This window comes from Triturus cristatus, chromosome 2_1, assembly GCF_964204655.1.
Source record: "Triturus cristatus chromosome 2_1, aTriCri1.1, whole genome shotgun sequence".
In the NCBI taxonomy this organism is placed as follows: domain Eukaryota; kingdom Metazoa; phylum Chordata; class Amphibia; order Caudata; family Salamandridae; genus Triturus; species Triturus cristatus.
Window position 1 is genome coordinate 1,043,106,150 of NC_140581.1, and position 12,560 is coordinate 1,043,118,709.

The 12,560-nt window shown below is 45.1% G+C and overlaps 1 protein-coding gene across 2 annotated transcripts in view; it reads left to right on the forward strand.

The window, feature by feature from the left end:
* The window catches only part of MMRN1 (multimerin 1), a 310,831-nt gene that overhangs the window by 247,319 nt on the left and 50,952 nt on the right, over window positions 1-12,560 (forward strand). For both annotated transcript variants that reach the window (XM_085635412.1, XM_085635402.1), the window contains exon 6: window positions 2,246-4,219. In XM_085635412.1, coding sequence (XP_085491538.1) covers window positions 2,246-4,219 — 1,974 coding nt within the window. The remainder of the gene's footprint in view (window positions 1-2,245; window positions 4,220-12,560) is intronic.

Consider the following 12,560-nt stretch of genomic DNA (forward strand, 5'->3'; position numbering starts at 1 on the left):
TTTTACTTCTTATAGAAATACTACTGGAGTTCGAATACAAGAAGTACAGGTGAGTGCACTAGGCCTCACTTTTGGTGTGCATGTAATACATGTGTCAAGCCCCAGCAGGGACTCATAAGTAGGCTTTAAAAACACCACGCCCTGACGAAGGCCCCAGACCCGATTGGGCTATTTAGGGAGGGCCGAAACATGTTGGCATTTAGTAGAGGGTAAATTTGAACACACTAATGTTCAAAAAAAACCCAACGCATGGCTTTTAATGATATCACAAGTGCCTCGGAATAAAGAATCAAGAGGAGGTACACTTGTAGGTATTTTTAGTGTATGTATCAAAAATCTGGTTTGCCTGCTTAACCAGTGACCTACTTATAAGAACTCCCAGTATATCAGTGGTTGAGTCCGCCCAGATAGTACCATCTTATCTGGGTGTGGAGGTAACGCCTATGATGAAGCATGTCACTATTATGTGAGTGAGGCGTTTCCGTCAATATCTTTGATATTCCATCTGACAAAAATATCGTAGGAACATCTCTAAGAAGGAACCGTAGCCCCTGAGGGGAACACAGGCGCAGGCAACAGTTGCCTTTAGTGAAAAAAAGTTGATTTGGGAGAACGCAACTGTCCGATTCATTCTCTCACTCTCCTTACGTGAAAAAGAACACCCACAACGAACCTGAGATGGGGGGAATTTCCCTGCTTGGACAAAGGGAACAAAGGAGAAAAGGGGTATAAGAGAAGGACCCCTGAACCAAAGACTCAGATCACTTCTGACAAGGAAACCTGTACCAAGGACAAGAAGCCCGCTGATCTAAGGACTTGCCTCCCCTTTCTGCCAGAGTGCTGTTTTGCTGTGGAGGAACCTGAAAGCTGCTTCTTTATTTTTGCCAAGGAACAAGGAGAGAGGAACTTGGTGTGTACTCTCTGAACGCTTGCTAGGAAATCTCCAAGGGCTGGAAGAGTGCCAGTCTCCTGTTGAATTCACAGGGCCAAAGGACTTCACCATCTACTGAATTGCTGAATTGCTGGAAAGTGTTGTTTCCAGTACACAAGGGAAAATCTGCAGTCTCGACGCCGCCGACTCCGCCGAATCCAGCTCGACATCGTGAGTAACGGCTCCAGTGTCCCGAGCCTTCGACGCCGGCCGCCGGGCCCGATCGACGCCAGCAGCAACGCCAGTGAGCAGTGGGTATCGGCCCCGGTTCCAAGTGACCCCGTCTCGACGCCGGTATCGACGCCAGTGAGGAGTGAGTATCGGCTCCACCTCCAAGCGACCCCGTCCCGACGCCGCTGCTGATCGCATCGACTCGACGCCCTTCTCGACGCCGTGAGCGCTGCTCCGGCCCGACATCCCTCGACGCCGCTGCGGATTGACCCGACTCCAAGGTACGATCAACGCCGATCTCGACGCCGTGAGCGCTGCTCCGGCCCTCGACGCCGCTGCAGATCGACCCGACTCCGAGGCACAATCGACGCCGACCTCGACGCCGACATCTCGACGCCGTGGATCATCGTTTTCTTCATTTCTCAAGGTACTGTACTTGTGGGGTCTGTTGCAACTCCAGGCTCGACGTAGTGCTCCTCGCGGTCGACGCCGAACCTTGGGAATCCTGTAGACTCGACGTCGTGTGACTCCTGTGGGGGTCACATTGTTGCCAAAGAACTGTGTTTCAGGAGAATACTTAATTTTGTTGCTAAAGAACTATTTGCCAAGAAGAAACCTTACTTGAACTATCATTTTTCCTTCCAAAGAATATTTATTAAGACTTTGGTATATTTTTGTCGTTATTTGGTCTTGTGCTAAGCCTTATATAAAAATACTATTTTTATAATAACTTCTGTGTCGTGTCCATCTGTAGTGTATTCACTTTATTACTGTATGTGGTCATAAATGCTTAACACACTGCCTCTGAGATAAGCCTGTCTGCTCTGCCAAGCTACCAAGGGGGTAGCAGGGGTTATCTGAGTGTGTAATCCCCTTTCCCTGACTAGAGTTGGTTGGTCCCTATTTGTCAGAAGTGTATACCTCTGCCAACTAGAGACCGCCGGTTCTAACACCTGTCCACCGAAATATAAATCAGGCCCTAAATGTCTTTGCTCGAAATGAAGTTACATAAAATACCTATACTTAACACAGGTCAAAATCGAAACTGTGGACTATGTAGAAATTCTTGTTTGCATCAGGAGATAAAGAAATGTATAATTTAAAATAAATAACATTGCATATTTTTGCTTTTTGTGTTTTTAGGTCTCAAGTCTAAATCTATCACTGAGCTGGTGAAAGACACAGTACGAGAGCAGATGAAAGGATTCCAGAATGACATGCAAGAGACATTTGCTCAGCTTTTTAAAACAATATCTAGTTTATCTGTCGAGGTCGAGAGTACAAATGAAGCTATAAAGCATCTGAATGAGACTGTGGCATCTATATCGGCCACACAAAAGTTATTAAATGATCAAGAACCACGTCCAACAATGAGTGATATTGTAGAGTTGAAGAACCACCTGGTGAACGTTAAAGATGAAGTCACCACACTTTGTAGTAGTTCTTTAAAAGATCTGCAGGAAAGTCACAAGTCTTTAGCTGCCGAATTAGAGCGTGAACAGTCAAGAAACAGCATCTACTATGAATCTCTGAACAAGACTCTTACAAAAATGCGAGATGTCCAGGAGCAAATTTTATCAGAGGAACCTGCCCCGGTTCCAAATTTCTCAGAGACAGATGAACCCAAAGATGATAACGTTACGGACTACCTGCTCACCCTGCAGGAGAAGGTAAAACGTCAGAGCCTTATGATGTTGCAACTCTACGAAGATATCAGTGCACAAGACATCAAGATTAACAACTTCACAATCACCTTAGAGCTACAGAAAGACTCAATCCAGAGGGCTTGTGAAGCCCGGTTTTTCAAATGCAGGAAGGATTTTGAGAGCAAGATCCGGTCTACTCAGGAAACTGTCCTTGAACTGAATAAAACCATGTCTGATGTTGTTCTGCCGCTCGATGACAAAATTGATAAGATGAATGAGCAGATTAATGATTTATGTTACGATATGGAGATATTGCAGCCGTTGATTGAACAGGGAGCACCCTTCAGTATGACAGAGGATTATGGCCACCAAAATGGTGTTTCTGCAGTTAACAAGCAAATAGAAGACCTTAGTGCTTTAGTCTACAGTCTCAGTTCCAGTGTCCAGGATCTGGTCAGTGGCCAGGAAAATCTCAGAACACAAATCCAAACCCGGGACGAGCTATATGAAAAACGCATCGCATCCTGTCTTATGGATATCGAGGACGGCTTGAACAACACGATGACAGTCTTAAATAACGCTGTTGACTTTATTCAAGATAATTATGTCCCTAAAGAAGCCATGCACAAAATGCAAAATGACTCTCAGATTCTAAATCAAACAATGTACATGCTAGACAATTTGGTTTTGCTCATTCCCCAGGTCAACCAGTTAAATGAATCGATAAAAATGCTGACCAAAGGCAATCTGCAGAAACCAACAAATGTTAATAGTGCTGACTCTCTTTCCTTTGACTCTCCTGAACTTATAAACTTGTTTCAAACTTTGAATGAAACAGTGGTGAAGGTTGACCAGTGCCACGAAAATGTCAGTCATTTACAACAGAATCTATGGTTTGCGAACCAGGAAAAAAATGCTTATGAAGTTCGCCTACAAAACGTGGAATCCAAAATAACTCAAATTATAGTCAACTCTACCATCCCAGTAAAAGCTAAAAATGGTGGAGTAAAAGAAAAAGAGCAGCCAGCCTACCCTAAATATCAAGAGTTGAATTCAAGGGTTAGGGCCCTGGAAGCAAAATCCATCCGAATTTCGACAAGCATTCCTACATTGAACAAGACGGTGTATGAGAGCCAGGAACTGTGCCAGAATGCCTTTGCCACCATTCAGAGCTTGAACGCCAGCTTGCCCTTGTTGCTACGAAAGGTGCAGCCAAACATCACTATTCTGCAGGAAGTCATGATAGAGCTGATAAAAACTGCATCTGACAGGAGTGCAGAGGCTATCTGGTCTAATTTAACAGCGTCCTTCAACAAATCAACATCCGAGATCATTGGAAATGTCACAAAGTTGCAGAAACAGATGAAGCTTGTGCTCAAGAAAACAGTTTTACCAAAAACCGCTTCTTCAAATGTCACAGCAGCTCTGGTCGGTAGAAGTCAGAGGAATACAGACAACACGGCAGAGCAAGGTAATTCATTTTGAGGACTGAAAATATACACGTGTATTGCGTTATTACAATGCGTGTTTGACTGACATGAACTACGTACAAAATGAGACCACTTTATATGCCTCACTTATGAAGTTTTGCCGTAGGGCAGTGTCGCAGACCTTCATACAGCTCTGCCCTACTGCAAAAGAAAAGGGCATTAATGTGCCGTTATCTATCAAATATGGCGCATTTCTGTCCGTTTCCCCCTGCGCTGGCGCATAATGGGCTGCCATGCGCCAACGCAGGCGCCTTTGCACCATGGTGCAAGGGTGCATGCATTGCGGGGATGATTATTTTTGTGTAGGAAGGGAAATCTTCCTGCACAAAAACAATCACAAGAGGTTTTTTCCTCTTTCTATGTATGCTACAGAATGTAGCACACATAGATAAAGGAATAACCAGGCGAAATAAAGATATTTCTCCTCGCTGTGCCTCCCTTACGCCTCCCCTGGGGAGGTGTATGTTTTTGGTGCTGCCTCCGATTTACGATTTCTCATAAATATGCGGCAGTGTCTCCCCCCTTCCTATACCACCCCCATAAGCATAGGGATGTACCCACCATTTTTAAACCAACCATCTATACTGTGATATACTACTGTATCATTGTTTCACAGTCATATTCTCTCCCTCATGATACCTAATAAAATATTACGACACAAAACGCCATGGATGTTGCTGGGAATGCCCCCAGCAACACCCATTGCACTCCCCGTTAATGCATTAATGCTGCCTCGTAAATATGGAGCAGGCTCCTGTGCCTCGGAATGTCACAAAAAGTGATGTTCCAGTGGCGCAAGGGGCCTCATAAATGAGGCCCTATATTCCTTGTCATGCTGCAGGTCATGCAAATCGAAGCTCATGCTTTCAATGGGTCATAAGAAATGTGAGAGCAGCCTGAGCCAGGCACCACCTAAAAAGTGACAAAATGGAAGAAGTCAGTTGTACGGCATAACATTTCAGCCGAAGCCTACATGCAGTTAATTTCACAATGGTAGACTGAAACAAAAGGGTAAACCTTTATAAAAAGGAATCTATGACCCACCATTGTGAATCATGATTACCTTCACACATTGCTTGGTATTCTTTCATAACCGTGTTACATTGCTTGCAATTTTCTGGTAGCTTTTGAAATGGACACATGCTCATTTGTTCTCCAATGTGAAGTTTTTTGTGCTACACGCATGTTGTATTCTCCACGGTTGTAACATGTGGAACAGTGAGTTACATGCACGGCTTTGAATGCAGAGGTGTCTGGTGGTGCAGGGACCACTCATAGACAACCATTGATCAGAAATGCGTTATCTAAATTTGCAATAACTTATGAGGATGCCATTGTCTCTGGAGTTTTTTTGCCCAATTTCACTTATTATTTTCATGGTTTTTCTATTTGTATATCCTTCATGGATGTTTTCCTGAATGGGCAAATTTGGAAAAATGGTAGTAGGTGAACTGAAAACTGACATTTTTCTTGATCTGTGGCTACTGTGTTTTCTAACAGTCAGAAGAGCAGAGAGTATTTGTTTTCTATTTCCTTCTGTTTGAGAGGTATTAACTATTCAATTTTAGTTATTTTGGTTTTCACAAGGTGCGCTTTGCATCACGGATGAGAACGGCTTTGCCTCCATACATTCAGGGTCTCATTTATGGTTTTTTTTTGCCATAGGCATTGCTGCTGTGCTGCCTCACGACAAGAGAAAATGGCATGAACGCACCATATCTATAAGATAACAAGAAACACCCATGGAAAACCCCTTTCACGCAGTTTTCTGCATGAAAGGGGCACATTTTTATACGGCCATGAAAAGCCATGTAACATGGCTTTACATGGTCTTATAAATATGGCAGTGGCACATTGCGCCACCGGAATGTAAAAAAAGTGACTTTCCGGCAGCACAAATGTGCCAGTAGGGCCTCATGAGGCCCTAGTTGCTTTATAAAGCCTAACTGTTAGAAATGACCATCCTTTGTGCGCTTTTCCCCCAGATTTTTGCTTTCTAAAGTTGAACCCGCTTTTGTTGACATTAGGACTCTGTTCACTTTACCCCTTCTAACCAGTGATAAAGTGCTTGTCTATTCGTGTTTAAACATGGTAAAATTAGCATATACCTAAATGGCACATTTAATTTACTTATAAGTCCCTAGTGTCTGGCACTATAAATACTTAAGACCTGTAAATTAAATGCTACAAGTGGGCTGCAGCACTTGTGCCACCGACCAAAGCACCACTGCTAAATATATCTCAGGCCTGCCACTGCAGCCTTTAGTGCATCTTAAAGCTGCTATTTCGACCTGGCAAAATAAACCTTTTGCTAGACTCAAACTTTCCTTTATAACACTATGTCACCCCCTAAGGCAGGTTCTAAATGCCAATAGGGCAGGTTGCATGGTATTTAAGAGGTAGGACAGATATATTTAATATTTTGCACGTCCAGACAGTGGAAAATCTCCATAGTCACTACAACAAGGATGGATCTACCATATTAAAGTACTGGGTTGTATTATACATCCTTATAATGCATACTTTAGATTAGGACAAGCTTATGGTCAAGTCAGATTTTAAATTACTATTTGGAAAATAACACTTTTAGAAAGTCACATTATTCTGACTAAAACTACCTTTCTGCCAGTGTCCATGTGTTCCCTGACTCTGCTGGCTTCCTGGAGTGAGATGTGTTTTCATCCCAGACAGTGGGCACAGTGTCTAGGTGTGAAGTGGTGAGAGTCCTCTCGACAGGATAGGATGTAGAGGAGCTGTGCTCTTGCCCTGATTACACTCCAAAGAGTTCTTCCTTGGCTTACACAGAGGAACTGACATCAGGCCTGCCCCTGCCTTTGTTTCACTACCCAGACTGGAGCCAAACTTAGAGAAAAGGGAGGAACTGACCAGAATCAGTTTTAAAGCTAGACAAAAGGATATCCCCAACCCACATGTTGGCACTGGGTATGAATGAGGCATCCCCAGACCCTGAAATCAGAAACATCCTGGACCTGTGAAAACTCAGAAGAAGGACTGTCCTCCTGTCGGAACCAGGAAGGAAGACTGGACCTGCTTCCCTTAAACCCAGGAAGCCAGATGTGCCTCCAAGGTGTGAACTACAGCAATACAAGTTCCAGATGCCTTTCCTACTACCTAGCTGATCAGACCCAACTGGACCTGACCTGGGCCCAACTGCTGGCCTCTGTGGGAGTGATTCCTGACACCCAAGTGTTGTCCGCTCGGTCTTGGCCCCTTAGCTGGAGTCAGAGTGCACTTCTCCCTGCCTAACTGAGGGTTTCACCTGATCCTACATAGGGTGACGCAGGGCCCCACAGAGCTGAGTAGCTCCTCACAAAAGGTATCACATTATTCAAAGCGTAGGGTCACACAGACCATCAGCTCATGGCTGCACAGCTCCTAACTGAAAGTCTTTTCGCATTCACTGTGGAGTTAGGCACAGCGACGCAGAGCTGCGCTGTACCGGCGTCAAATCAAAGTAAGAAGGTAAAGCTTGCGGTAGGATTAACCTGGTCCTGTATCTAGCCCATGTCCCATCGTGGTCAGCCTGAACTTGTGACTTTGTCCTGGTCCAGCACAACCCCATAAAGCAGTTGGCACTTCATATATTTTGGCACTATTTTGAGCCCTAGAATTTAAGAATTCATAACTCTGGTACTACTGACTGGTCTTTGTTGTTTCGGTGCCGTCGTATTTATTAAAATGCACTCTTTTTAATAAATTGGTTTGGGACTTTCCTTATGTTGTGTTTTAACTATATTACTGTTTGAGTGCTGCTTAAATACTTTACACATTGCCTCTAAGTTAAGCCTGACTGCTTTTGTGCCAAGCTACCAGGGGGCTAAGCACATGTTTATTTAGTGACTTTTTTGGTTTACCCTACAAGGATTTGATTAATATTTCAAGTGGATTATCGCCCCCTCAACTAATACTCCTATTTTTAACTTGGTGTTTGGTTGTGGGATTCAGTACTTGTGTTTTTGCAGTGCAACTTAATGATTTATGTAGAACCAAAAACCCTTCTTATATTATGATATCAAAATTAAAAAAAAGTTAAATCTTCATTTTTAATTGGCCATTTTTTTCTTTTTCCAAATTCAGTTACTGCCTCATACGTAGCAAGAGGTTTTGCAAGAATAAATTCCCAGCAACATTGAACCCTTCACTGTGGTAGAGCTGAATAAGTTGCGTACGAAAAAGAGACTGAAACTGGCTCCAAGAAGATGGAGTGCTGGATAGCCCTCAGATCCTGGGAAGAGGTTCACTTACTACTGGCTACATCTCAGGAGCAGGAGAATGATAGTAATGCAGAAGGGAAGGATGCAGGAAAAGGTAGAGAATATCCTGGCAGTGGTCCCAGAGTTAAAGGAGAGAGAAGGGCCCACAGGAGTGAGGTCTCCTGCCTGGAGCAGTGTGTCCTTCCATAGCCAGACCCCTGGGGGACAAAAGAGCTGAGATGGGCCTGGAACTGCAGCTAGCCAAGTTGAAACTGGCTCCAGAGGAGAAAAGGCAGAGGCTGAGGGAGCCCTGGAGGAAAAGACAGCAAATGCTCAGAGTCTTAGAGGAGAAGAGGCTAGCCCCAGAGGAGAAGAACATTCTGAAGGCCCATAAGAGAAGCCAGAAAGAACTGGGCCTGAAAGGCAAGAGGGACACAAAGTCAATTAAAGAGGGTGGCAGTGACCCAGAAGTGCCTAGAGGAGGTAAGAGAGTGAATATTCCCAAAGACTTACTGTCTAGCATTGTGGTAGGGAATGATATTGAGAAGTGGCTTGAGGGCTATAAGGTGGCACTGGAAATGCACAGAGGCTTCAAGGAGGATTGGTGGGCATGTCTCTGGAAGCATATATCCTCTTCAGGGAGGGATATCCTCCTGGCCGTAGGAGAGGGACGCGGGAAGAAGTATACCCTCGTGACGGAAGCCCGCCCTTGTTGTTAAGTACGGTGTTAGACCTGGCATCTTTTGGGATGGTTTCCCCCTGACTTTTTGCCCTCTGACGTCCTGTTTTGACTGTGTGCTGAACTTTGTTTTGCTGGCTTTAGGGCTCTTTGCACTTTTTCACTGTTCACTGCTGATCTAAAATGTAATGGCATTTGGTTCCTCCATGATTGGCGTATTTGATTTACTGATAAGTCCCTAGTACAGTGCAGTGCATGTGCCCAGGGCTTGTAGATCAAATGCTACTAGTGGGTCTGCAGCACTGATTGTGTCACCACGAGTACCCCTTCAAACATTTCTCAGGCCTGCCACTGCAGAGACTGTGTGTGCAGTTTTAAACTGCCATTTTGACCCGGCAAGTTCACCCACTTGTCAGGCCCAAATCTTCCCTTTTATTACATATAAGTCACCGCTAAGGCAGGGTGCAGTGTATTTAAAAGGTAGCACATGTACTTTTTAGCTGTACATGTCCTGATAGTGAAACTCTTCTACATTTATTTTTCACTACGGGAAGGCCTATATCTTTCATAGGTTAGCATCAGAGCTGCCTTGTGACACTTTAAACTGTAACTCCCAATTGGGAGCAGATAGAAAATTGGAGTTTGGTGTCTCTGGACTCACAATTTTAAAACACATCTTTTAGTGAATTTGGTTTTTAAATTGTAGGTCTGAAAATGACAGTTTTAGTAAGTTAGTATGTTCTTACTTTAACCATTCTGTGCCTCTTTCTGTCCGTTCTGTACACATCTGGCTTGGATGACAGCTGGGCTTTGTGGATCTCCTCTAGACAGTCACACAGAAATGGAGCTGAGGCGTGCCCTGCATATCCTTATGGACCATCACTAGGCTGATGGGTCTCCCTGAACTAGAGTGCAGGGAGGAGTTGACACTTGCACCTGAGTAGGGCTGTGCATGGCAACACACAAAGAGCTACATACCCCTTGTAGTAAGTCTGAAGCCCAGTCCAGGAAGGGCATGGTCTTGTACACTACAAAGACATTTTGTTGAAGTCGCCCTACTTCAAATGCTAAAATGGGTATAAGTACTGGAATACCATATACTCGGAACACTTTTGGACTGAGGATATTCTGCTAGGACCAAGAGCTGTTGTGCTGTCAGGAGGGACTGACACTTTGCTGCTTGATTTGCTGTGTTGGCCTGCTGCCTGCTGCTTTTTGCCTGGGAGTGAAAGGACTGGACTTGATTCTCTACATCCTGCATCTCTAGAGGTTCTCCAAGGGCTTGTTGGGCTTGCTCATGTTTCTGAAGTCTCAGGGATACCAAAGACTTCACCTGCATCTTGCTACCAGCACCTGGGCTCCTGTGCTGTGAGTCCTGCTCAGCCAAGTGGTTCCAAATCCAGTCCTGGGCCTTTTGAACTGAGTGTTTGTTGCTGCAACCTAAGGAAGCAATGCAAAGCCACCACAGCATCGATCAGAACCGGCGTATTTCTCTGCAATATCAACGCATTGCTGCTGCCTGCTCCAAAGCCATGGATCCCGCTTTGCCGACTCAGCATCTCTGAATCACCGCTGCTGCATAAGGCTGGGACACCACATTGCAGATGTCTGCGATGCACCATCCCCAACTCCCACGCATTCCCGGCCCTGCGTGGCTTTGTGCCAACACATTGCCTACATCCCAGCAGTTCGGCATCGACACCTCGTACTGAGGCACGGCGCTCTTGACATTGACTCATCTATGACGTTGCCAAACTTCGAAACTGGCGCATCGCTTTCGACAGCGACGCATCCCATCTGTTTTCCATGCATCGTCCTCAAGCTTCGTCGCAATACAAGGTACTGTCAGCGGTTCTGCGTGACTCCTTTATCCAGCCTCTGCTCCATCGCGGTTGGACTGAACTTTTGGGTGTGCCCCAGTCAAGTGTGACCAGATAGCCCCAGTTTGAGCTATTGATTTCTAGCCACTGCATTTTGATTTAATCTTGCATAATTCATATCTTGACTTGTGTATGTTGGATTTTTGTGGTTTTGATCTTTGTTTTACTCAGATAAATATTGGCTATTTTTCTAAACTGGTGTGGAGTACTTTTGTGGTGTTTTCACTGCGGTACTGTGTATGTGTGTGTGTGCACAAATACTTTACACATTACCTCTTTTGTTTAGCCTGACTGCTTCGTGCCATGCTACCAGATGGTGAGCACAGGTAAATATTTAATGTGTACTACTCTTACCCTGACTGGGATTGTGGTTCCTGCTTGCACAGGGTGCCTATCTCTGTAAAACCAGAAACCCAATTTCTAACATATGGTCTAACCCCAGAAAAGTACCACTTGAAGTTTAAGGATATTCAGAAGCTATAAAACCAGTTTTGGATTTATTTAACTGATTACTCTAAGAAGGCACTGGAAGGGTAGGTGACGGGCAGCAAGGTAAGTGACTATGATGGGCTGTACAATCTTCTTTTGAGAGAGCACATGTTCAGTAGTTGCTTTGCAGAGCTGCTACAGCATCTGATTCGTGCAAACGCCTCTGTACACAGTGAGCTTGCGTATGAGGCTGAATTCTGGACTAGCACTAGGGTATCAAAGAAGGTACCTGTAGGGGTCATCTGTGTCCTCATCAAAAAAGGTGGGAGGACCCTCAAATGATATTTCAGGGGAAGGATTCCTTGGCCAATCCTGAACAGAAGAAGGGCTGTTTTATTGGGAAGAAATCCCCGAAATACTTACAGCCTAATTGCCATGATTGTTACCTGTCTTGGCAGTTTAAAGGGGAACCCATCTGTCAGCACAATAAGCAACTCCCACTGGTAGGTCTACCCCTGGAATCACCAGAGTAGTGCTGGGGAGGAGACTGCCCCAGTTAGTTTTGGGTGAGTGCAGTGGTTACCCTAGTGTCCCTGGGTGACAAGGAGATGGTGCCAAAGACTCACTTGCCTGACAATACCAAAGAGTATGGGCAGTGGGTCACCATCAATGGACAGAGGGTGGAGGCTGTGATGGACACAGGAGTCAATATGACAACTCTCAGATGTCATCTGGTGTCCTCAGAGGAGATAGTCCCTGTTGTAGTCCACTAGGTTGTGACAGCAGGATACTAGGTGAGCCAGTGATCCAGTGGCTCTATTTTCCTTTGAATGGGGGAAGTCTCAGGTTCCGTGACGGCATCTGTGAGTCCAGCTATGCCTGTTGGCTGTTAGGTGAATGACCTGGTACATACCCTTTGGAAAGTGGTGGAGCTAAGGTCGCACCTGGATATGTTGGGATTGTCTGAGTGGGTGTGTCTGACTACACGGTCCATGGCATCCTGGTAGGGGAATCAAAGTGTCCTGGAGCCTGAAGAAATGGCTCAGATACCTGCCAAGAAGAGGAAGAGCAGGGGTTGTGGCATACCTGCCCCTGACATCTCCATGGCCCAGGAATAGGC